Source organism: Thermobia domestica, chromosome 7, assembly GCF_964235325.1.
Source record: "Thermobia domestica chromosome 7, izTheDome1.hap1.1, whole genome shotgun sequence".
In the NCBI taxonomy this organism is placed as follows: domain Eukaryota; kingdom Metazoa; phylum Arthropoda; class Insecta; order Zygentoma; family Lepismatidae; genus Thermobia; species Thermobia domestica.
The window spans coordinates 132,366,776-132,393,786 of NC_137460.1; the positions used below are offsets into that span (position 1 = coordinate 132,366,776).

General features: G+C 36.1%; 1 protein-coding gene and 1 pseudogene across 1 annotated transcript in view; both read right to left on the reverse strand.

Annotated features, from left to right (window-relative positions):
• Positions 1-11,644: 11,644 nt before the first annotated feature.
• On the reverse strand, positions 11,645-16,781 carry LOC145689338 (histone-lysine N-methyltransferase SETMAR pseudogene; annotated as a pseudogene).
• A 5,563-nt stretch (positions 16,782-22,344) lies between these two features.
• LOC145689339 (phospholipase B1, membrane-associated-like) overlaps positions 22,345-27,011 on the reverse strand; it is a 29,033-nt gene continuing 24,366 nt past the window's right edge. Inside the window, exon 6 of the mRNA XM_081763485.1 lies at positions 22,345-22,584. Coding sequence (XP_081619611.1) covers positions 22,427-22,584 — 158 coding nt within the window. The 3' untranslated portion in view covers positions 22,345-22,426. The remainder of the gene's footprint in view (positions 22,585-27,011) is intronic.

Below are 27,011 nucleotides of genomic sequence, written 5' to 3' on the forward strand. Positions count from 1 at the left end.
AAAAATTTCACTCTTTCTTGTAAAGCGAAAACTTTTTTTTACGTATGTTCATCGTTGAACTATTACTCAATGACACGCAATCAGAATAAGTAACAGCACTTCACTGTCAACACGACACAACACATTTGGATATACTAATGTACCACTAATCTAAGCTGCAGTTATTGTTAATGTATAATTAAACAAAGCCCCCCCCCCCCAAAAAAAAAGTTGATTAAACCACGTTTCTAAGTAATTTAGGGTCAGTAATGGAAAATGCAATTATAGAAATCAAAGTATGCATATATTTTTTTCATTCCTTACTATAGTAGTCGAGCCGAGTCGTGAAGCTTGGACGCTAAACCAATCATAGAAATATTTTGCTTGAGCTCCGATGCATCGGAAAACTTCGGTATAATTCGTGGACCCGCTTCCCGAGCGCGCACTTGGAGAAACGTCGAACAGCTGAAATTCACCAACAACGTTGCTAAAAAAAACTTACCTATTCCAGAGGGCAGCGAGTTGTTGTTCTTCTTCATCCTGTTGTCCATCTTCGTCTGTTTCTTCCCAAACTTCACTCTCCGTATCGCTGTCTTGTAAATTTATAATAAAATTTTCCATTGTGCTATCAGCAACCACTTCGAGACGAAAATCTTCGTCTTATAGTTTTTCCGCTTGACCAACACATGTCTCCCAGTGATGTTTAGATATGCTGTTCAAAGCAATATTTACGAGATTTTCTACGTCGTTTAGCCTAAACGCGTTGTTTCTGTCTGCAATCGATCTCTTCACTTGGGACCATATCATCTCTATTGGATTATAGTGACAATGATAGGGAGGCAGTCTGATTACAGTCTGCCCAAAACTTGAAGCAATTTCGTCCAATTCGTACATCGTAACGCGGGTTTGGACATCTGTGCAAGTTTCAAAAGCTCAACATGGGTTTGCTTCGGATCTTTTTTTTTTTTTTTTTTTTTTTTTTTTTTTTTTTTTTTTATAACCACTCAACTATGTCATTTTTCTTTGTGTTTGTAGTTGGCGATCTATTCAAGATTACTGAGTGGTAACTCACGTTCTCCATCACAATTACCGCATTTTTCACCTCTAGGTCATGTAACTTATTAAGGAAGTTTAAAAACCATTCCTTGAAAACAGCCACGTTAATTTTATGATGGTAGTGAGCAGAGATCTGTTTTTCCGCGGAAAACTAATTTGCATCCTGGCACAAATCCCTTTTTTCCCCCGGAGCCAACATAGTACACTATTATTCTTTTCCCTTTTCTTACAGGCACGTTCAAATCGCCTCTTCCGTCTTCGTCTTCCCACACCTTGAAATGAGAGTGGTTTTTGTGTACAAATGTCTCATCAAGGTAAAATATCTCCCGCCCTTCTTCTCTTGCCTTGCAGAGTTTGCATAAAAATGTTATACGCGAAGCTGCAATATCGTTTCTTTCAAGAAGGTATTTTCGACTGTCTTTTGTATTCCGGTAATGGAAACCCATTGTCTTCAAAATGGAACGTAAGGATGTTGCTTTCCCCTTAAAGTTAATTTCACTCCTCATATCACGAAGAAGTTTATCCACCGTAAGATACTCTCTCTTCTCATAGTAGTGGAATATTCTCCTCCTGAGAACATTTTTATCAGAACCATCCAGATCAGTGATAACTGGTCTTCTGTTTATTCATTTCCTTGGAGAAACGAAGGATATTTCACCCGTTGAAGCTTGCGCTCCCTTTGCCTCTCCAGTTATGCGTTGAACACAGCTCCTGAATCACCTTCTTATTGTTTCTAATGTCCTCATATTGCATATCCCAAGAACAGAACACGAACACAAGGTGAAAAGAGGGAATAAACGAATCCAATAACAAGTATGCATATAAGAGTATACACGGATATCACATATACACAGACGCACGCGAAAGCACTTAAAAATTACCAATAATAACACTGCTCAACAATAATCACTGTAACAATTATTCTAAAACGGTAACAATAACACAAATAGTAACAACGAAAATATAATGCAGCAAAAAACAATTAACAAAACGGAACTTGGCGCCAATCCGACAACACTGTACTCTCGGGAGGTGTTTTCCGTGTAGCGCGAGAGACGACACTGACAAAATTTGATAGGTGGGGGTTGAATACCGGAACACACCCTCGCGTTCTATTGGGTGGTGAAATTGCTAGATCTAGGTCAAGCTTCATGACTCGGCGCGACTACTTTAGACAGCCAGCCGTTCGATTTGTTTTCTTTCTTGATTTTTTTTTTTTTTTTTTATGCCATTCAATTTGAAGTGTCACAAAATGTATGATTCCATTTAAGATTTGGAGAAGGAGAGCACGCTGGCTCGGTGGTAGAACTGTTATTTGTGGTTCTTGGGTTTTCTCAGATTATTCCAGTTTCCTCCCACAAATTTTTCCTCCATTATCATTCACTTCCTTTAATCATTCGTCCTATCTGGCCTAAAGGACATAATCGTGGGACGATAAACTGAAAGATTTCTATTTTCATTTAAGATTTTAAGGGTGGGGGAGGTTTTCTGCACCACCAATAGCTAGAGACGAAACTTTTTCGCTAATGGATGTGTGCGAAACGTTAAAAAATGCGTTCATGTTTCAGGAAACCTCAAACTTTTCGTTTCAGAACCAGAAATCACGTTTATATTACCGCGAATTTTTTGCGAAATTCGGCATTACTTGCGATGGATGCGAATAAAAACGAAAAAGTGGAATTATTACTAATAATAACTATTATTTAACTTAAAAGTCGTTGCATTTTACCGGAAACGTGCATGACGCTAAATTAAGTTCTCCATAAAATCTGTAAGGTTGTATGGCGTGATGTCACTTTGTGGAATTTGACATTGTTTATGGAAGTTGACATTGTATCATTGTTGAACAGTTTAAAAGTTATACACAGGTCTTTTGCTGTCAGCTTGTTATGTTCAATATGGTTGGCAGTCTCGAGTGTTGATACCGAGAGATTCTTTTCTAAGTATAATATGATTGTTGCTTACAGAAGAACAAACTTAAAAGAAACGTTGGTAATGTCTTGCTGCATGTTATCTTTTAACTAAGGATAAGGTTAGAGGAAGTGTTTAAATTTCTGCATTAATCTCTATATTTCAATGAATACATTAGCTAGAATATGTACCTAATCAAGGTATATCCTCATTTTTGTATCAGATACACCTTACTACCAAAAATATACTGTTTACAAGTACCACATTTATTTTAAAAAATCCTGTGCTTCCTTTTTTAAAAAATGCGAAAATTATGATAATAAATGCTACAAAATATGAAAATCGTTGCGAAAAAGTTTCGTCTCTACCAATACCATAGAAGTACCTCCCCCAGTACGTCTATAATAATGTTTCCTGTAAACAGAATATTCGCATCCAAACTTGATTTTTTTAAAAGGAAAAAAACCTTATATAAATACAAACCAATGGAAATTCAATTTCCTCCCTATACTTACTAAAAGTTCAATGCCTCTTATACGAGTCTTTTTTTTTTCTTTCTTTCCTTTTAAATTATTTGCACACACACTGATTTGAGTTTTATTATTATTAGATCCTATGCTTTTCCTCGGTTGCTGGTCTCTTCGAAACAATTTGTGCTACTCCATTTTTCTTGGCTAAATCCATTGCCGCCTGTTGTTCTGTCCTGGCTAAGAAGTACATCTTCAGAGATTTCCCAGTAATTGTGAGGAGGCTGGTGAAATCATATTCCTCTGTATCGCATACAATATTCATTGATATTTAGCACAGTTAAAATTTAAAAACTCCGGCGAAATTCGTGCGAGCTGCCGTGCTATTTTGTTGCAGAACAAAACTTCTTCTAATGCTGACGAGAATCCTTGGAAGCGTAGAATTTGTCTCATATTAATATCCAGTTCAAGGAAGGCATTGTATTTTTCATTGGACAGTTTGACCTCTTCAGTCTTGTTCTTGTGTTTACTTTGGATTGTCCTAAAGAGAAGTTCCAGCTCTAAACTCGGATAAGGCTTCGATTTACAAATTGTATAGACTGTTGCCCTGTTCATTTCAATCGAGGTAAATTTTAGAAAATCTGTCAGGGTCATGTCACAGATACCCATCATACTGAAATATAGTGTCCTAGATTCAAAATGATGAGACACATATTTTTTTGTTTTGCAGGGAAAAAAAAAAATGCTGGACCGACTTAAGCTGCTTCAAAATTCGAGGTCCATTTTTGTCACAAGTTTTGGTGCTAAAAATTGTAAACGGCTGTTTCTCAGGAATCATGAAACATAATTCAGTCGGTTTTTTTCTGTTTGAAAGGTAATGGAAGGGTCTTGCAAATACATATACAACGAACGTCATATGCAGCGTTTGGGATGCGATATTAATGTAAATACAAATAATAATAATAATAATAATAATAATAATAATAATAAATCGACCTCCAAAATCTCGAAAAAGCCACCCTCAAAAATTTGCAAGACAGTTATAGCAATACCTCAAGTTGCACATCTCTAAATTACAAAGGGTGTTTATTCCTGGTTTCAGTTTTACAAGTGATTTACATAAGCACATTTACAAGTTTAATATTTCACGCACTGATGTTCGTGTTGCCGAATGTTATCAGAGAATTTATAGCCCTTTGCAGGTCCTTTGTCTCAAAGCAAATTGCAGTTGCTTCTGCAACCCACCAGCAGCCGTCATAAATTAGAGCCAGAAACGTTCCCATGTTTATGTCGTGATGTCGTCAGTGCTGCATAACACGAGTTCTGTTGCCAATGGTAACATTCACCTGTTGTTTCTCATGATTGGCAGTTCTTGGAATGGAAAACACATCATCATTGCCAGTTCCCTCTGCATGCCACACACAGCTTTTTTGAATCATTTTCACACAGCTGGCGGAACATGTACTGCGTAGTGTGTGTTTTGCATCACGGAATGTTTGAATCTCTGCGGATGGAATGTAAAATCGGTGTAACACCTGATGTATATGTCTGAACGACAGTCTGATTCCACTCCATATACCCGGTTGATAAATTATGTCGCGTAACAAGATGCTTAACCGAACTGCCAGCACTGTCACTTGCTGATTTGCCATGCCCAGTGGCTGTGAAAATGCATTTCCTGACTGGGATATTGAATGTTTCAAGTTCATGCAGTTCATAACGATTTTTAAAGTGACTTGCAGCTCCATCAGATATAACCGTTAGTGCTGTAATTGCATCTCCATTCTCAGTAATACAAGTAATGATTTTCTTAATAGCCAGAAGAGCATGCACTGAGTCATGAATGCTGTCATCGTTGACAGTAGCAAAATTTTTTGTACAATCTTCCTTATATGCTACTGCTGTGAATATAGACACCTGGTCGTTTTTCCAGTGGTAGTTTTGAATCTCAATTTGTAACAGAACTGCCCAGTTTTCAGCGAAATCAACTTGAAGCACTACGTACTGACTGTCTCCTTTTGCTCTGATTTTTTCTTCTGCCACTGCTTTCCTTTGAATATTTTCCACATGCAAGTGTGGAATAGTTTTGACTGTCCATTTAGAAATGTTGCGAATGAACAGACCTACTGGAACTGTCTTTTTAATTAGGTCCCCATTCTCCCAGATTGCAAACGATATGTCTTCACTGTCCTCTTCATCATGTAATCTCAAAGACTCTAACATGATTCTAGCACTCCTAGGACATTCGCCACCTTCACCAAGACAACAGGACTCTGTTAGTGGAGAACACACTACAAGCCTTTGTACGAGGGTCATTCAGAAAGTAAAGAACATTTTTGCATGGTTAAATGAAAATAAAAGATATCAGCACAAAACTTTGTTTACTAAGCAACATGACCTTACTCTACTTTTGTACGTAATCGCTATAGTTGTTAAAACATTTGTTATAGCGTGGGACCAGTTTTTCAATGCTGATGTCATACTCATCTGCCGCCAAAGATTTGAGCCAGACTGTCACTACTTGCTTGAGTTTATCATCGCTTGGTAACTGTTTTTCTCCCAAAAATTCCTTAATTTTCGGGAATAAGTGAAAACCACTTGGTGCCAAGTCAGGACGGTAAGCATGATGTCCAAAGATGTCCCACTTTAGACGAAGTTCCTGCTGTGTTCATGCTGATGCATGAAGCTGGGCATTGTCATAGAGCAACAAAACTTTTGTCGACAGCATTCCACGTCTCTTGTTTTGGATGACGCGTCGAAGTCGTTGGAGAGTTTCATAATAGGCTTCTGAGTTTATTGTTGCTCCTCTTGCCATGAACTCCGTACTTAATATTTGGCGGGATTTTCGATTGGCTCTGGCATTTTGAATCGCTGCAAAAACAAGTAGCGTGACCGCACAGTATTCAGACTCGGCTCAAACTGAGGTGGAGGAAGGAGCTAACTGCCGCGCAGTCGATCACAATGGTGGGAAGTCGGTTTCTGGCAGGATACGCAATCGTTCTTTACTTTCTGAATGACCCTCGTAAATATTGCATTACGTCACGAACATTGGTTGATAACTGCTATGGAGGTTGTCACTGCTATGGAAGAAAGATCGAGATTGGCACAGTTTATGCAGACACACAAGTTCCGTGTAGGATTGGGAATAACCCATCTGGGCCGTAGGGAATAAAACTTGGAACGACCTATTTTAACATCGGGGTGGTCTTCGCGAAATTTGCTATACACTTCGTTTTACAGTCTGAGAGAGAGAACATTTTGTTTCGGAATTTCCACACCATTTTCACGGATTGAAATTACATCTTTTCCATTGGGACTTCGAACAGAACAATCGACATTATCACTCAGGAAGTAGCTTCTTGCCAAATCAATACTTGAAGATGGGAGTGGGTGTCGTTGGTAAGGATCTGGTGTGTGATACATTCTTTTTATTTGCCGTGATTTGTCTGTTATGTTATTGTTGTTGTTACATGCTTCTTTGATATTCGTGTTGGGACAAATGTCAGTAGCCGCATTTTGTCATGATACGACTTGCATGCACCAAAGGAGTCTGTGATAGTCTGTAACCATTCTGCACATTGCCCACATAACGAATCATTGGCTCTAGTTGGCATAATATTGATATCATAGAGTTTCGCTAAATTCGCACTTATGGTAGTCGCAGATTCTGTTGCCAACTGCTGTCGTTTCCGACTTACGTAGACTGTCCTTCTTTCTGCCTCACAAGACGTGGTATTTTCAAAGAACTCATATTCATTACAAGGTTAGATATTGTTGCATTCAATATATCTATCTCTTCCTGATTATCACTGTACAGTTTATCATCACCCAACACTCGAAATTCTCTTCCCATATTACCTCTTTCTTCTTTACTCACTGCACTTTCCGACGATTCTGCACATATTCCAGTTTCCTGAACGATGACATCAATCCGCATAGAATACATGTCCGAGTATCGACGGTAACAGTTAAAACAAATTAAAGTATCATCATTAATGTCCTCACGTTTCAAATACATTCTCACCAACGCTGCCATCTGTTCCAGTTGTCTGAACTTCCGGGTCTTGCATTGATACACACAATTTTTATACGTCTTCGAAGCCAGAACACTTTCTTCTTTCCTCAAAAAACACTGTTTTTCCACCTGTAAACATCTTTTTAACAACTTACAACTGACCCACAGACGCAGTTACCAGCAATCTGAAATGAAAAGAAATAATGGATTCTGTTAATATGCCTTATATAGGTTGATGTAAAGGTAATTGCGGGTTTGGAGTATCAACAATAAATCAGTCTCTCTCAGCTTAGAATAAAATATATTAATCAAAATAAAAACTATTACAATCTATGCATTTTTACAAACAAGAAACAAATGAATATATTCCAGCAGCATAGAAACCTGGAGTTTTAGAAGTAGTGTTGTAAAAAAACGGTTTTTTTTCTGTGAAGTTTTTTTTCAATAAAAAACATCGTTCTTTTTCATGTTTTTTTTCAAATGTCTGTTTTTTTTTCTGGCAGCTATTATTTATTGATTTATCTTGAAGATTATTGAAATAATCAATAGAACTTGAATCGAAGCCCTCGTAAATTACAAATCGTTTGTTTCCTTGTACCTATACGAGCAAAATCGTGTGATTATTCCATTCGGACCCAGATCAGTTTTGGCGTTTTCCTACTTTGTCAATTAGTGACTTATTGCTCAAAAACCACTTACCCTATTGATATGGTTAAGACCTTGTTTTTTAGAAAAGGAATGTGGCTATTTTTTGGTATACATTACATTGCAGTGTTGCGAGCGGGTGGGAAATTACTGAGGGAAATGTAGGGGTGAAAATTTACAAAAAATCCCGAACCGAATTTCAAGATTTTTGTATCTAGCACCACTGATGCCATATCGGTCTAGGTCACCTAAAAAAAATTCTTCGGTGCGTTGACAAGGTACAGTGAAAATCTAAAGTCGCTGGCTTCCATTCAAAGAGAGAAAGAAAAAATTCTCTGTTTCCATACACATGAAATGTTGACACTTTTTATGCCTCAGAAGCAAAAACCAACAAATATGCCGGGGCTACAGCTTCTCTAATTATCCTATTGAAACTTTTTATGGTGCGTTCTGTAGGCTAAAGAGAAGGCTTTCAGGTAGTGGTACATTTGTTGCAACGTAGCGAGCAAGAGGGAAATAATAGAGGGGAAAGGGAAATTTGCCAATTTTTTTTACTTAAAATCAGGAATTAATTGTTTTGGCTGGAAACACTGTCATAAAACAGACGTAAAGTATCTGAAAGTAAACCTTCGTACCCCAAGAATACTTCCTACAAGTATCATGGCGATATCTAACAAAGTAAGCATGATTTTTTTTTAAAAAATCTCATTCTACCTCAGAAATTCACAATTTTCTTAACATTTACAGAACATAGTTTATTATAAGCGTTAACTGTACTTCCCCTAATTATTCTACCGAAACTTTTTATGGTGTGCTGTGTAGGCCAAGGACGAGGCTTTCAGACAGTGGTACGTTTGTTCGAATGTAGCCAACAAGAGGGAAATAATAGAGACAAAAAGGGATTTTTTCACAAGATTTCTCCCTAAAATCGGAAATTAAAATTTTCTGTAGCTGGCAACAGTGCTAGCAGACACACACAAACTATCTTAAAAGAAGCTTTGGTATCCCTATAATATACCCTCAAGTATTGTGACAATATCTAATAAAGTAAGCAGGTCATTAAAAAATATTTCAGTCTACCTAAAAAAAATCACAGTTATCTTTCCACTTAGAGAACAAGATCTACTGTAAACCTTAACTGTACTTCCCCTAACTATCCATTTGAAACTTTCTATAGTGCGTTGTGAAGGGTAAAGACAAGACTTTCAGATACTGGCACTTTTGTTCCTATGTAGCCAACAAGAGGGATATAATAGACAAAACACGTAACTTTCCCCTAACATATTGAATTAAAATTTTCCGTAGGTGGCAACACTGCTAACAGACAGACGAAAACTATCTTAAAATAAACACTGGTACATTACTAATATATCCTACAAGTATCATGGCGATATTTAAGAAACAATGCTTTTAATTACCAAAAATATATTTCGATGAAGAGAAAAGTAGGGGAAAATCAAGAGTTAGAACCTTAATCTGAATTTTTCGTGCTTCCCCTAATTACCCCACTGTAACGATATGTACGCGAGTTTGTTCAGTAAGAACAAATGTTCGACTGACGTAAGTTGACTTGCATTCCGACGTATAGGTACGGTTTATAACAAAAATTTCGAATTTTTTGCCCAAATTTAAGGAGATTTTAATTTCCGTAGTTGGCAACACTGCGCGCAAGCCCATCCAATTGATGTCAACAATTAGGTATCCATCGGACGTATCTACCTGACAAGTCTTAAGGAGGTCTCTCTACAACGAATGAAGCTACAGGGGAAAAGTAATAAAGAAAATTCGAAAATTCTCGAATTTTTGACTGGGGTGAAATTTGAGAGGGAAATTCGACACACAGAAGAAAAAGAAACTAAAATGATAAACTATGGACCAACCATATTTGGCAAGAAATATATATATATATATATATATCGATATCTTAATTTGTGACCATACAGGAGCGGATTAAAAAATTGACATATCCGTATGTGCCACTTTGGCCACCTGGGTCCGAAAGGGTTACGAGTGTACATTTAAATACATTTTTTGACTACTAACTTGTGTTGTTGTATTAATTATAGTCTTGACTAATAATAATATCGTTGTTGTAAACAATCACAATCTCTCCTTTTTACATCTTAGTTCCAATACTGATGCTGAGAAATGCAGGGTGTTTCAAAATGAATATCGAGGAATTAAGTCTTCGCAGTACTTATTACATTTTACGCACAATTATAAACAATACATCAAATAAAAGAACACCTGAAACAGTTTTTGCTTCAAGTGTTCGATGTGAGCTTCATTCGTCACATGGCACACACAGAGTCAATAGGTGAGAAAGGTCCATAAACTTTCCGCCATATGGCACAAAACATTCAATTCACACAGACGGTTGCACTGTAACTACAGATTCAGTCTTTGCAAAGTTAAAACACACAAAGCTTTCTGGTCTCTAGTCTCCATCTTTGCTACTTGCTCTTTCTAACGGCAGACAGAGAAAACAATGCATGGCATGCGTGTGTACAAAACTGTTTGAGTTGCTCTTTTATTTGATAATACTTATAATTGTAAGTTAATTGTAATAGATACTACAAAGTTTCAAAACCCTAATATTCATTTTGAAACACCCTGCATTACTTCAAATTATGTCATCCTATATTCATGTCTTGTATGTACACTCATGTCCAAGATTATTGTTGTATGTCTATAAATATGTTGTTGTAGGAATATAATTTGATAACGAATCCGCCTGGTATTTGTTATAATATTAGTATGTGTATAATCGGCAAAGACATGTATGTGGCAAATTTCATGTCAAAACAGCAGTAAATAAGAACAATAAAACAAAAATAAAACTTTCTTTCCATTTAGCAACAGTTTCTTTTACTCTTTCTCATTTTCGTATTTATAATTCTTTTCCTTTGAAATTTACAACAAATATACATTTTCCGATTATACACGTAATATTAAAAGTACCCTGCAAAATCATTATCAAATTATATTCTTACAAGAAGACAGTTATAGATATGCGACAATCATTGTGGACATGCATGTACATATCATCGGGCCGACCCCAGGCAATTTGTCGCCCGCGCAATGACGTAATTTGCCGCCTAAATCTTTCTCCAGAAAGAACAAATCTTAAAAGTCACGATTTTAAGTATGCTACTCCAGCATGAACAACGAAAGGGAGGGAAACTACACTCGCACTCAGAAAGGCTTAAATACTTACTACAAATACAATATTGTTGTGTCTGTTTTTTTCTTTAAAAATTAATCTATTATGTTAGTGAAAGATAAAGCAAATACATCTGAAAGATGGTAATCCTTTTTATAGAATTCAATATCGAGTTTCAATCTCAACATATCAGTTTGCAATTATAGTGCAACTAGCTCTTTTACCTTTATTTCTTGATTTTCCTTCTACATCTGTTATTTTTTTTTTTAAATTGTTTCCACCTTCCATGATAACAATCTTATTTGCGACAAAGACAAGAGAAGCTTTCATATCAGAACTTTGATAACTAACCAAAGGGGACAGGCATTCGAGAATTGAGTTCCTGCATTTGACAACAATCAAGCAATTTATTCTGGGATTTATTTTACCATTTGCTTTAGCACTGATCATGTTACTTAAACTAATGCGACCTAAACATAATTTATGAATGTAGTATTCAAATAGAAGGTCAGCTTAGTCAGTGGTGCCCACCCCCTCATGTGCATGACGCACCCCCCTCAATTGTCTATCCGTAGGTGTTCTTCCATGAAAAAAAAATCTTTTCGATTAATTTTTACACACCCTCAAGCATATTTATATAGATTTTTAACCCCCCCAAATATTTCAATGACGCAATTTGCGTCATATCCCCCCTGGCTTAGTAAATTTAGCTACCATGATCATGAAGTCTATCTCCAACAAGAAATATTTATTTTAAATAAAACACTTATGACAGATATTGCCCCCCAGTGCAAATGCACGTGTTGCACATATGGTAGAGCCAGCAATGCATATCATATATCTAGTCGACAAATTATTTATATGATATTCAGAAAATATTAGTAGGCAAATTAGTATTAGTTTTTACCTTTAGACAAGTTATTTGCATTTTATACTGTTCGTGATATTACTTTCGTACTTATTAAAGGCCTACTTTCACGAAAAAAAAAACAAACAAACAAACAAACAAATGTTCATTTATACTTTTATTTCTTCGTAGATATTGGTGAAACAGTACAGAAACACGGATTATTAGTAGGTACGCTACTCATATAAATTGTAAAATATGTGTACCGTATCAGTATCTAGTGTTTAATTTATGTTGCATTTTATGGTAATTACACCTACATAAAAATACTTCAGACTTAAATGACGTAAGATACATTACAAATGACTATTTGAAAAAAAACGAAATTTAGAAAAAAAAACGAGAGGCAATGTTTTTTTTCTAAAAAAAACGTACATTTCTGAAAAAAACGAACGGTTTTTTTTCTATTTACAACACTATTTAGAAGCAATGAGTTCTTCGAAGGCCGTTTTAGCTACTGCTTGGGTATCGAAGACGACCTGTTGCAGAATGTGGTCGAGGTGGTAGTCGGTTGGTGAGAGGTCTGGGGAGTACACTGGGCGCGGTAGAGTTTCATATCCCAATTTGTTCATTTTCTGTACAGTCATTTGTAAGACATGTGGTCTGGCATTGTCATGCACCATAATTGGTCCTTTGCGATTGACCAATGCTGGGCGTAACTGTTGCAGTTTTTGGTGCATTCTGTCGAGTTCTTGGCAATACCTAGCTGATGTGATGATTTCGCCAGCATTCAAGAAGTTTTAGAGAATGTGGCGAAACCTTCCAAACAGTAACCAAAACCTTCTGTGGATGCAGCTTAGGTTTGGGAAAGTATTTTGATATTTCATTTTTGTCCAATCACTGCGCGGAACGCTGTCGGTTGTCGTATAACATCCATTTTTGTCGCAGGTCACAATGCGATCAAGAAATGGATGTTTTGTTGCGAATAAGAAGCGCGGAGCACACTTCGTGTCGGATTTCGTTTTCGTTCAGCTCATGAGGCATCCATTTGTCGAGCTATTTTGTTTTTCCCATTAAGTGCAAATGTCGAACAACTGTTGAATGGACAACGTGTAGTTCTTTTGCAACCTCTCGCGTTGTTTTGCTTGGGTCCGCTTCAATAATGGTCCTCAGTTGGTTGTCATCAATCGCAGCAGAACGTCTGCGGTCCTCCTTATCTTCAAGGCTCTCGTCTCTTTGGCAAAATGTTTGGAACCAATGTTAAACTGTACGTTTACTGACAGTCCCCTGGCCAAAAGCATGATTGATATTGCCAGCATTTTCTGTTGTTTTTCGTCCCAGTTTGAACTCATACAATAACATCGCTCGAATTTTCCTTCTGTCCATCATTAGTTGGAGAGCCTTAAAGACACAAAGAAAAAACAGTTACTTTGCAACTGTAGAGCGAAATGCGCTCTGAACAACGTTGTATTACATGAATGTGAATGCGGACATTTTATTCCTACATACGTCTCAAAGTTTGCAATGGGAAAAACCACAATTAATTTTGCATCAACCAGCATGTTACATAAGCATCTATGATTTTTTTTTTTTTTCGTAATGGGTTTTTATTATCTACATAGTGCTGCTGTTTACGTTTTGTTTGGTTTGAATTTACATTTTGTATATTGTTTACCCATTAACACACCTGTTGCAATCACATTTGTCTGCTGACCAATTGCGATTCTGTTTATGTTTTCAGCTTGTAAATGTCCTTACGGAAATAGTTTGTAAAACTGAAACCAGAAATATACACCTTCTGTAATTGATAGATGTGCAACTGTTCTGCAAATTACATAGTTTTTGAGGGTGTCCTTTTCGAGATTTTGGGGATCCAAAAGGGAGCAATTTTGTTGTATTTTCATTAATAGCACATCCCAAGCCTGCATATGACGTTCGTTATATATGCATTTGCACGGCCTTTCCATTACCTTTCAAATACACAAAACCCGACTGAAAGGTCTTTTATAGTTCCTGAGAAATACCCGTTTACAATTTTGGGCGCCAAAACTTGTGACAAAATGGACCTCGAACTTTCAAACAGCCCAAGTCAGCCCAACAATGTGTTTCTGTAAAAAAAAAAAAATAAATAAATAAATGAAAATAAAATAAAATAAAAATAAAAAAATAAAATAAAAATAAAAAGTCTTTATCATTATGTATCTAGAATACTATATTTCAGTATGATGGATATCTGTGGCATCATCCCCTGGCTGTCAGCATTTGGAATGCAGCTCTGTTACTTTTCTTATCTATGCCACACAACTACTTCTTCAGTCTAAGCTAATATAGAACTCGCGAGATGACGTCTTTGCTGTTAGACTGTGATCGTACCTGTTGCTCGGTAAGCTGCACCCTGTCAAACGAAGGGTCCCCTAGGATTAGCGTTGACTTCAGTAATTTTCCAACTGACACAGATGTCCTGTTCGAAGGAGTTCTTAGATGTTTGATTTATAATCTCCTATGGCCCATTAAGTCTTTCCGCAAAACCTTTGACAAGGTCTCTCTAGCTTGTAATACCGGGTAGTCAAGGATAAACCTAAATTCGAAATCTTTTGAGGCCTGCTCACTTAATCTACCTTCGCAGAAGAACGCCCTAGACTCTCAACTGAGCCTTTTTATACATTCTTGAGACAAGGAAAGTGACCATCCAAAAGAATTATACATAAATATACAAAAAAAATAATTTCAGTTTTGTAACCTTTATTCGTAACATATCAAATATCTCGTTTAAATAACAATAATAATAAAAAGAAAAAAACGACTGTTTGCTCTGTGAGAACATTCCATCGGACTACGCAGAATGGGATGAAGAAAAAGGTATTGCAACCCACGTACAATATATAAACTATTTTAATCTCTCGGATAATTTCACTGAATTTGTCATGATAATAGTGTGTCAGTTTTATGGAGAAACTAATTCTAAAATGTCAGTAGATGGTAATGAAAATGTATGTTTATGATGACAAATAATGCCAATTAAAATTCTTCCTTTTTCGAATATTAATTATTTATAGTTAAATATAAATATTCAGCATATTAGTTAGTAAATATATATGAAATGAATTTGTTGCATCGTCAGATCCAATGAAATTATTTCTAAATTTATATTTTTTCCTTTTTTGATTATTAAACATATTTTAATGTCTGAATTGTAGAGTTAAACTGTAGTTCAGAAGCAATGAAACGAGAAGGTCACATACTTCTCATTTTCTCTTAATATGTATATTTGCGTATATTAATGCTATATAGATAATACTGTAGTACTTACAGGGTTTTCATAAAGTCTGGACGGATTTAATTTGCTTATAATTTTCATAAAAATGCTCATAATGAAATCAAATAAAGTGCAAACGGTAGCGGAAGGATTAAATTTTTAGTTGGCAACACTGTTAGATAAGCGGCAACTCTGAATACGTTGAGAGAGGGAGAGGGAGGGCAATGTGTTCTGTGGTACGCAGAACTAAAATCACCAATTCTGGTGTGTCGAAAGTTCACCAAAGAGTTCAAAAAGCCGGCACCGACTGAGAGTGCAATCCGAAAGTGGCATGCTAAGTTCTTGGAGACAGGAAGCGTCCTGGACCGTCCTCGAAGTGGGAGTGTGAGTGGATTCCAGCGCCGCCTACGCGAATGTGTGGACGTAAATGGCGCCCAGTTGGAGGTGTGGCGGTGAATGAACTGAGCTGGTGCAGATTACAGGTAAAAGTTTAATCCTTCCGCTACCGTTTGCACTTTATTTGATTTCAATATGAGCATTTTTATGTAAATTATAAGCGAATTAAATCCGTTCGTCTCGATTTATTCTCGGTAAAACAGAATATACGTAAAGATCTGACAGATTTCACTTTCCAGTATGGATTTTGATGGCTAGCCGAAGACAGTGGTATGAAGAGCCTTTGGTTCGATCCAAGGTCATGCGAGTTTATGGTGAACATCATCATCTGCGTAGGTTTTCTCAGAATTCTTTCGTTTTAGCACACAGTATTTACCAACTTCATCATCATTCACTTGCATGTATTGTTTACCTCGTGTAGCCTGCAGAAAATGCCTGCGGGGCGTTATGAATGTTCCCATTTCGTATGTCTATTATACCAATATTGTTTTAATTTCCTTTAAAAATGCTAAATGTGAAAAATATTGTAAAGGGGGAAATGAGATGAAGTAAATGTGTATTGCTTTCCGGTATTACTTACGAGTTACCATATACAATTCTGAGGCACTATTCATCATCATCATGATGGATATTCTGCCATTACTGGCAAGTCACTTGCTGCAACTGAGAAGCTTCCGTGCTCCATGGTCTTCCGCCAACTCTTTGTCTTCACGTACGATTTCTCCGTTTTAAAATCGTCCATTAATTGTCGTCTTCGCCCCCTCCCTCTCTTTCCTGTTACCATACTCTCTAGCACGTCCTTCATGATACAGTTTCTTTTTAGCCAATGCCACAACCAGTTTCTCTTTCTCTTCTTAATAATATTTAAAATTGTTCTTTTCTATCCCACCATTTCTAACACCGTCTCATTCGTTTTCCGTTCGACCTAGCTAATTCTCTCCGTTTTTCTCTGCACCCACATTTCGAAAGCTTCCAGTCGTTTTTCATCATTTTTGTGGAATGTCCATGTTTCTTACCCATACAGCACGATATTCCACACAAGGCATTTTATGAGTCTTTTTCTTAACTCTTTATTCAAAACCCCACAAAATAGTATTTTGTTCCTCCTAAAGGCTTCTTTCACCATTCATATCCTTACTTTTATTTCACATTCACACTTCATATCATCCTAATAATACTACCAAGGTATCGAAAAGTAGTCACTTGTTGTATTTTCTCCCCTCGTACTGTACTTGACACCGACCCCTTCGTTCCAATCATCATGGCTTTTACCTTCCTAACATTTATTTTCATCCCATATTAGTTCTAGCTTATTGTTCGGTTTATATATTTAAGTTTTGAAATATAACCAAACGAATTTGTAAAAGAACTCTTTTAATTTATATGGATATTTTGTTACAAGAGAGAAAGGAGTATTAAATTTTATCACTGTTTGTGAACACTGGTACCGTAATATTTGACTTAAGAATACAATAGGTGACCAGACAAGACTTTTAACCCGCACCACAAACTTTAGCTGCGCAAAAGCTTTACTGTGAATAAGAATCTTTAAAACAGTAAATGGTTTGTTATTCTGATGTTAAAGAACAGACGAATCATTCAGATTATTAATATTGGTGAGTGACGGTGCAAGAATTCATTATCGAAGAAAGAAAGAGAAAAAGCGAAAGGAAATATTTATTGCAAAACCCCATCAGGAATTAGACCCATGCCACTTGAACTCTTTGCTTAAAAGCCTTCCAACTGCGATAGATGAGATCGTATCTCAAGTTATATGTCTATAAACATCATATGCGTACAGATAAAGTAATTTTGTGAATGCGGTATAAGTAGTCATAACGTTATTTCCTTGTTTGCTAGCCAGTTGTTTCTCTTAGTAACACTGTTTCCATACATTTGGCACGTTTCAGGTACTTCTTACATTGCAATAATAATAATAATAATAATAAATACGTCAGACATAACAATACATGAAACGGTCTTAGAAAACATTTTGTATTAAAATTTGGTGGACATTGACCTAAACAAGTACCAAGAGATCTCAGATTTAAAGAATTTGAAATCGCAATATTCAATGTGAAAGCAGCAGTAAAAACGGTGAATGAACTCTTGAAAAGCAGAAACATGTACTTAACAGTAAGAAACTCCACTTCGAGGAAAGTTTGTGCCGGTTATACTCTTGTTAAGTAAAATTAGGTGAATTTTAAAGTATTTGCTAATAGCTTTGTTTCTATTACTGAACCTCGCCGATTTTTGTCAGTTTAGCACATGGTGACTAGGATAACGCTCGTAATATTCCTTGTTTGTAACCTGTGTTATTTTAACTTATGAATGAAATTTGTAAATGAATATTTCTGCAGAGAAGTAGTTTATGTATTACAATCCTCATTTCTGAAGTAGAGTTAATGAGTAAGCAACGTAAATTATTACATATAAAGGATTCGCACTGAGGAAAGTGAGAAATCATCACTGAAATGTCTTTCAAATATTCTGCATAAATGTGTTGTTTATCCATATGCTTGAATAGTTGTAATATTTTGCATTCATACTGACGTGTAGTGACTGTAATAGCTGTATTTACATTGGCATATATTAGTGCATATTACCATGTCGTAATAGTATTTTTTTTTTTTGACAAATAAATTGAAATCAATTTGTATTTTGTAACTGTTTTTAAAAGGAAAATATTTTTATATGTCTATTCGCTATTAATTTAATTATTTCTCATTTTAATAAAAAATAATTTAAATCTTTTTTTTTAAGTTTTTATATATACACTGTGTACCTACAAGTATAACCTTTACTCCTTTCGTCAATGTTAGAGTTGTCAGAAGTAACACACTTTAGAGAAACATTTTTGTTACTCAAAATAGAGTCATACTTATCAGATAGTTATCTTTGAATAAATATATATATTGTTCCTTATGTAGTACAGAATTTTCCATAACAAATCACCACGAAAAGCCTGGCCAGCTCTTCCGTGGCTAAGCGGTTAGCATACGCGCCTTTGGCGTGGGAGACCTGGGTTCGATTCCCGGCGGGAGCTCGTGTGGTTCGGATTCCACGTTAATCAGTAGATCACGTCTCATATAGCCTCGCTGCTAAAAGGGACGTTAAACTCAAAATCAGCTCAACTCAACGAAAAGCTTGGCGCTGATGTGGACACCTGACATTGCCAAAACACACATCTGACTATTCAACTTAAGGTATTTCCACTAAATTGATAAGGATCTCTCTTTCTCTCTCTCTTACGTAAGGAGCAAGAGAACGACAGTGTTTAATGAACTGAGCAGCGCAACATCTGATTCCCAAACGGTAAATTGTTGGTGCTGAGTTATGTGGTGCGTGCGTAATGAAAGTGCAAATGTTTGGGTGTATCGCAAGGGACAGTGTCAAGGTAATGACGGTCTTCGAAACTCATGGCAAAATACATTGGTGAAGACAAACAATAGTCCAAAAGAAACCGTCACTGACAGGTCTCGCCGAGCATTGAAGCAGGTTGTCACTCAGAACCGTCGTTCGACTTCAGTGCAAATGACGGAAGAACTCAACCAGCACTTCTCACAACCTGTGTAGACAAAATTCCGCCGTGACTTACATTCCCGGTTGCACAGATAAAACTACTGATAAGGGTTTTTAACGCCTGTCGCGAGTTTTTCCATTCTAAACCTGCCGCCTGGGAACACCATCTGAATTGTTGTCTCAAAGATGGGTGAAGTCATCGAACATGATGGCCTGTACTTTGCTCAATAAAGGTTTGCCTTTGTTTCTGATATTCGTGTTTCATTTTTTTTCCCTTTTATTGTACAGAACTTTTGGGACTTTGGTATATTGTTTTCATTCCATTCGAAAGTCTCACACAAATCTGAAAGTCTAATGTTGTACTGTTAAATACGTCTTGTGGCCCTGTCCGCTATGCTCCACTAGCACAACTACTTCCCTCCCTTCGTCAACAACGAGAATTAATTCAAACACCCAATATGTTATTTACCGTATCATAATGGGGGACATTTCGAAAATTGATTCGTGCCTCAGTTGTACAACATATCAATGCAAAACATGACCAAAATACATTGCCTTGGTGTTAATACTCTCTGTGTTATTCACATTCAAACTTGTGACAGTATTTATGATATAACTAGGTATTATAATTTAGATAAGTTAGAACTTTTGCAATATTTTTTTTTTATTTTGTTAATATTTTATAGTTAAATCAGCAGATGGATCAGTGTGCTTGCTTTCTCAGCCATCTAACCATTGGAAACGGTGGATCCTCGCAATAATGGCGCTGCTATCGGTCTGACCTACAAACGATTAAAATTAATTTTAACATAGAAAGTTCTATCTTCTCGAATTTTATAATAGCGGAACACTAGCGCCACTCATAGTAGCTTGCAGAAACTTTCTCACAAGTAAACCTTACGTTTGGGTGAATCGAGTTGCTGACTGAGACACATATGAGAAAGTAGTACTAAATGTGGTCAGTATTATAGTGAAGTTGTAGGTGCGAAGCTCCAGGGGTTTAGGAGATACAGCTACCAGAACATCACATGGAAGTACAGAATAGTCTTCATACAGTTGGAGGTAAAAGCTCTGTAAGACCTCTTGTAACGACAAAAGGTGAATAACAAATATATGGGTACATATTAGGACTAGGGGAAAGTCATATAGTAAGGGTATACTTGACGGCGGCCATCTGGAAATCCGCCATTTTGAATTAAGGTTAAGTTTTTAAAATAGGAATAGGGTCATGTGATACATGGTTTAAGGTTTAAGGCGCAAATTTAATCAGAAGAACAATGGTGACGTTAATTTTGATTTACGCGCAATTGGTAAAAAGTTACGGGAAATTAAATATTGTTGCCGCATATGTATTAGTCCTTTACCCCACTTTTTAAATTTTGTGTTAATGATAATAATTAAATAAAAAGCAGGTGGATAAATATTAGGTCTATGGTAAGAGTTGCCTTGATGGCGCCCATGTTCAAATCCGCCATTTTGAATCAGACAAAAGTTTTAAACAAAACGCATAACAATGACGCCTTATTAATAGCAAATTTTACCATAACTTCAATGGTATAACCATTTTTGCTTTATCATTAACCAGCACGAAATTAAATCGATCGCTCCTTACGGGTACTACTTTGACGGAATTGTTAACGACTAATGTGTCAAGTGTAACTCGATTGCCTTTGTCAGGTGTGCTCACTGTGAGCAGAGCATTTGTGCAAGTCATGCACTCTTTTCTGAACTACATATTGATTGTACTAATTGAGGACTTTTCTGGAAGAAGGACCCAAGTTCAGTTATGACTCAATTCCACTTTGATCATTTTTCCTTAAATTAGCAACTTGTTTATGCGATAACAAATGCTGGTTAATGATAAAGCAAAAAGGTTATACCGTTAGATTTATGGTAAAATTTGCTATTAATATGGTGTCAATGTTATGCGTTTTGTTTAAAACTTTTGTCTGATTCAAAATGGCGGATTTGAATATGGGCGCCTTCAAGGCAACTCTTACTATAAACCTAATATTTATCCACCTGCTTTTTATTTAATTATTATCATTAACATAAAATTTACAAGGTGTGGTAAAGGACTAATACATATGCGGCAACAATGTTTAATTTCCCGTAACTTTTTACCAATTGCGCGTAAATCAAAATTAACGTCACCATTGTTCTTCTGATTAAATTTGCGCCTTAAACCTTAAACCATGTATCACATGACCCTATTCCTATTTTAAAAACTTAACCTTAATTCAAAATGGCGGATTTCCAGATGGCCGCCGTCAAGTATACCCTTACTATATGACTTTCCCCTAGTCCTAATATGTACCCATATATTTGTTATTCACCTTTTGTCGTTACAAGAGGTCTTACAGAGCTTTTACCTCCAACTGTATGAAGACTATTCTGTACTTCCATGTGATGTTCTGGTAGCTGTATCTCCTAAACCCCTGGAGCTTCGCACCTACAACTTCACTATAATACTGACCATATTTAGTACTACTTTCTCATATGTGTCTCAGTTAGCAACTCGATTCACCCAAACGTAAGGTTTACTTGTCAGCAGTCATCGAATTTTACTGGGCTTTCCAGAAGCATCCACTCTGGTGTGGCTGTTTTCAGTACGCGTGCTCGTAAGTTCATGAGCTACGAATACTCATGGCTGTCACTTGTGAAAATGCTTGTGAGATAAACACATCGAACAAATGCGACGGCGGAATTCCTAACATCTTTTCTCGGTCAATAATAACAAAATGGAAGGCAGTAATCCAATATTGCTTTTAAGTATTGTTGCAATACATATCATTATGGTGCTATACAACTCCTGAAAATTTTGAGTCACACTCATAGTATCTCTAACAGTATTTTATTTTTGATTGTTACAAGATAATACTGGTTTTATATAATTGTATACAATACATGGAGTTTTTTATTGGAATTTCTTATTAACGATAAATAAAAGGAACAATAATATAAAAATAATTAAAATATATCCAACTGTTTTCAATGTTTTTCTTAGATTATAAATAAACGAAATACAATGTCAAATGTGAGAACAATAAGTTAACATTTACAGATAACAATTTTTATCTTCTGTGTTTATATATCGTTATATCTGTTTCCCATAATCTAAAGATTTTTAACAGTTTGACTTGAGCAACAACAGGAACGCATCACTTTATTATTGTAAATTAATTGCTGGTGACTTCGCTGAATTTCGAATGGTAAAGAAGTATGGTGATTCTTCAGTAGGACACAGAAATCGTTGAAATAGCGGTAACCACTCAGTGCTCTTCTTACCAACTGGCTCCAGTAAGTTGTTCCACTGCAAATTGGCAGCTACCAAAATACAGAATAACAGTTATATTTGGTAATAATGAAGTAAGAGTAAATTAAGGTACACTAAAATACACCTTCTGGATTTTTACATAAAAATTTATACTATATTATAGGTTTGTTAATGAAACACATATGTATGAAATATACGAACAAAATTGCCTGAATCGGTTTTGAGAAAATTGTCCGAAAGAAAACTCATCTTAAGAGTCTACTACTACCCCTTTTAGAATTTTCCGAGAGAAATGGCACACGTCATATTATAGGATTGTTAATAAAGTCTTCATTTATGGAAAATGAACAAAATCGTTAGAGTCGCTTTTGATTAAATCACGTCCCTTTTCATTTCACACGGCAGTAAACTACCCTTATTTTCAGAGATGGAAAGAAAATTTGTAAAACATCTCTAGTATCTCAAGTTTGCAGATATGTTCAATGATATAGCCTCTAGCGAGTGTACATCGAAACAAACGGGTTATAGACATAGAAAAATCACTTTTTCAGTATGTAGGGCTCATGAAACGTTTAAATCCGTTAAAATATCGAATTCGACTGTTTTCCACGATCACTATACTTTCTTCTCTCCTATCGTTTCTCCAATGTAAAAATGAGTGAACATGGGTTGCAAACCTCTTCAAAAGTTCCCCTTTAAAAGGGAAGAGCGGAGCAATTTTTACAATATTCAAATTTTCGGTTTTATTTTCATTAAACCTTATTCTTCTCGTTGAAGAATTGGCACTTCTATTGTTTCTAAAGTATTATAAGCTTCAGCACTTGCTGTAGCACACATGTTTAAATAAACATCTAACAGTCGAATTCCATTTGGAGGGTTCAGGAAATCGTTTGGGGAGTCGGGCTCCCATTTGCTTGCCGTGGTTACTCCCCTGAATACGTCTGAAACATGTGATCGTCCGTACTGCAAGTCATCAGTATCCAAATTTGCTAGTGACATCACAAAGTTCGCATATACTGCTGGACAGTTCGTACTGATTTGTTAACTGCGGGTATGTATCGATGCTTCGTCAAAAGAAATCTCTACATACAAACCACAAATGGCGTGGAGAATTAACGGAGCCGCCGGCATGTACTGCACAACAAGCCACAACATATTTGGAATCGTGTAGCATTCTTCGATGGAAACCTATTTTGCCACTTCTCGAACAGTAGATCGACGGAACAGTAGCAATCGACGGAATCATAATCCACGATAATTCTTTCTTCAAGAATGCAATAGAGCAGCACAAGTGTTATGGCATGGAGCATATCTATGCTAGAAAACAGGCAAATTGTCGCAGGATACCATAAAATTCATGGATGATGGAACATGATGTCATAGTACAAATATAACACCCACTGAAAATGGGACTCAAACTTTGCTGTGGTCCGTACAACCCCAGCATATAAACTCTTTTAAAGTATTTGACATCTCCTACAATTATAATCGCACAAACGTCACAATCCCGCAAGCAAGAGCAGTTACTTGAGTTCGTTTTCACGAACGGTATCACCTGCCAAAGGATATCATCGATGACTTAGGGTAAAGACATACCGAAGATTCCTCGCGATCGAGGTCGAGGTTTTAAGTCGCGGTCGTACCTCGATGTCTAGATCGCAATGGTTGAAGGGCGCACATAGCGAGGAGATCACATCCTCGCTGTAAGTTCTCAGTTTGAGGACGCGGGTGAAATTATTGCATTAAAAAAAACACTGCAAAACATTTTAAAATTGAAAGGACCAAACAGTTTATAAATAGGGGTGGACGCTAGACGAGACATGAGAAAAGCTAAAGACTCGTCTCTTGTTTCGCAAAAATATTTGAGTCTCATCTCTTGTCCATCTTCGTCAATAAATCAGACTTTTACATTTTCTCAATATCCTGTGAAGAAATACCCCCTTTCAGCACTCAGGCGAAAAATCATTTCCCAGTATTTTTTTTTTTTTTTTAAAGATATGTCTTCAGATTTCGAGGTGGAGGGGGTATTAACTTCAGCAAACGAAGTTTCGTCACTGCAATTCCATTATTCGACGATTCCTACCTATGGATACGTGCCTGTCTTCACAGATATTTCCTTACCTTCTATCAATAGCGAATTTAGAAGAAACCCTTTTTATTAATCTCGGAAGGGAAGGCGTAGAGTTTTTAAGCATAGATATGATTAACAGTAGCTTCTTTTTTTATTTAGAAATTTTACAATTTACGGACTTCAGCTCGAAAGCCCCCCTCCCTGTAACCGCCACTGCCTTATATAATAATAAGCTACAGTATAATTCTCAAATAAATGTAAATAGCTTATTTGATATTCCCATCTCATTTGCTATTTTCTTCAATTCTCTCTATTATGATGTTTATGTTTCTTATTCCATATTGCTGGAACATTCCTCACTAGTTTTATTAATATGTCTTTCATAATCAAAATTAATAGTCAGCAAAACCTCTCGAGCATAGACATATACAATCTTCTGCAGATGAAATTCTAAACAAATGAAAACTTTATTCCATGCAGTGCTTCAGGGATAGCCAATGAAAACACGAGTCACAGCGATGCCTCCGCTGAACATCGATGTAAAACAAACTCGGTTGTTTATAATCGTGACCACTAATTCACCCTCGCGGTCGACCTGTACTTCGCGATGTAGCGTACATCTTCGGCATGCGCTTACACATTTGAATCCATGTGTTTGTGCCAGTATCGAGGGTGCGACCGCGACTTAAATCTCGATCATGATCGCGAGTTATCTTCGGTATGTTTCTACCCTTACTGGAAACCACACTACATGGGATTGAAGGTTTAGGTACTTCGAAAGGGAGTTCTAACAAGTGTTATCTCTAGCATCATAGTTCCTTTTGTGTGTGTACTAATATATGTAGTAATGGCCACAGGATATCTATTTACTTATGTCAAAATACTGTTTATAGCAGTAGCGGTACGTGGCCTCTAAAAGCAGCAGTTGCAATATCAAAGGCATAAATGCACATGCGGCCAAACTTTCTCCTCCACTTTAATATTTAGAAAATATCTCCTCTATTTTCATATTTATTAATTTAGATTTAAAATTTAGCAATAGAGTACTATTCTTTCAAACATAATCAACAATTAATGCTCAATGTAAGTTTAAACGTTATTTCTAAACAAAACTTCTATATCGATCTTATAAACGCTAATTAAATGAACTCTACATATAAAAAGGTAAATGTAAGTTTGTATGTTAGCTCATTACGCAATACCTACATAATCAATTAAAATAATATAGCGATGATTATCAATCTTATGCTTTCGAAGGGTCTTATGGTATTACCTTACATTGTACAAGTAAGTACATTGACGATTTTCGGTATGAAAGTGACAGATGGAGTAGGAAGTGGCGACATGTAAAGATAATCTAAAACGACCGATATTAATGTCCAAGTTATAGTCTTCGGAGTCGATGATACGAATAGTGACACTACCGTTGACACTTAAGTCCAAATTCATTCTCAACGGCATGGGGTGAGAATGGATGATATTTAGGTATTTGTTGTTGTACTTTCATTTGAATTCTTATAAACGGAAGGGGATTCAAATACGTTTCACAAGCCTATTCTTCCTGTGTAACGATGGGGCATTTGAGCTAGTGTAGCAATGCTATAATTTATGAAGTTACTTACGTGTGTTTCGCTTCATCATAGAATTAAAACAACAGCACACAAAAGTACAACAGTATTTCTTGTCTTAACTGCATTCAACACAAAATAAGCCGTAAGACAAGAAAACAGAAGCATATTTACAGAAAAATTAGAAACAAACCCAGAATAATTTAACTATACATATCAATTCTAATCTAACCTGAGAAATACTTTTTACAAGAAGTATTTTGCAAATCTTACCATAGCTCATCATACCAAAATTATGTAGGTTCAAGATCTTAACATTTTTATTATTATTTTCATTCCAACTATAAGAGTGTTCTGAATTTAGAGATTAGTCTAGAAATGTAACTTAAAGGAATAAACGTAGAATCTGTTTGCAGCTAACAGACAATTTTAGCAATTTATTTACACAAGATTTTAAATACAGAAATATTGCATTTGTATTTGGATTGTAAATATAATATGATGAGTCTGTGAAGTTAACACATTTCAGACTTCAATCGTACATAATCCTTGAAACAGAAAATCAATTTTTCTCAGCTTAAATTATGACTAGAGGTCTGCGCGGATACAAAATATCGCATCCGCAGCATCTTGATCCGCATCCGCAACATCTCTATCCGCACAAGCAGATAATGAGGTAGCAAATATATACAAGTTACATATTCTATAATACACGTAGTTTTCTGAATCAAACGAAACAATATATCAGTTTCCTCGTGATCAAATACCAATTACGATAAATAAAATGCAATATAAACCATGCAGATACAAATTAGAAATTAATGAACGATTTATGTAC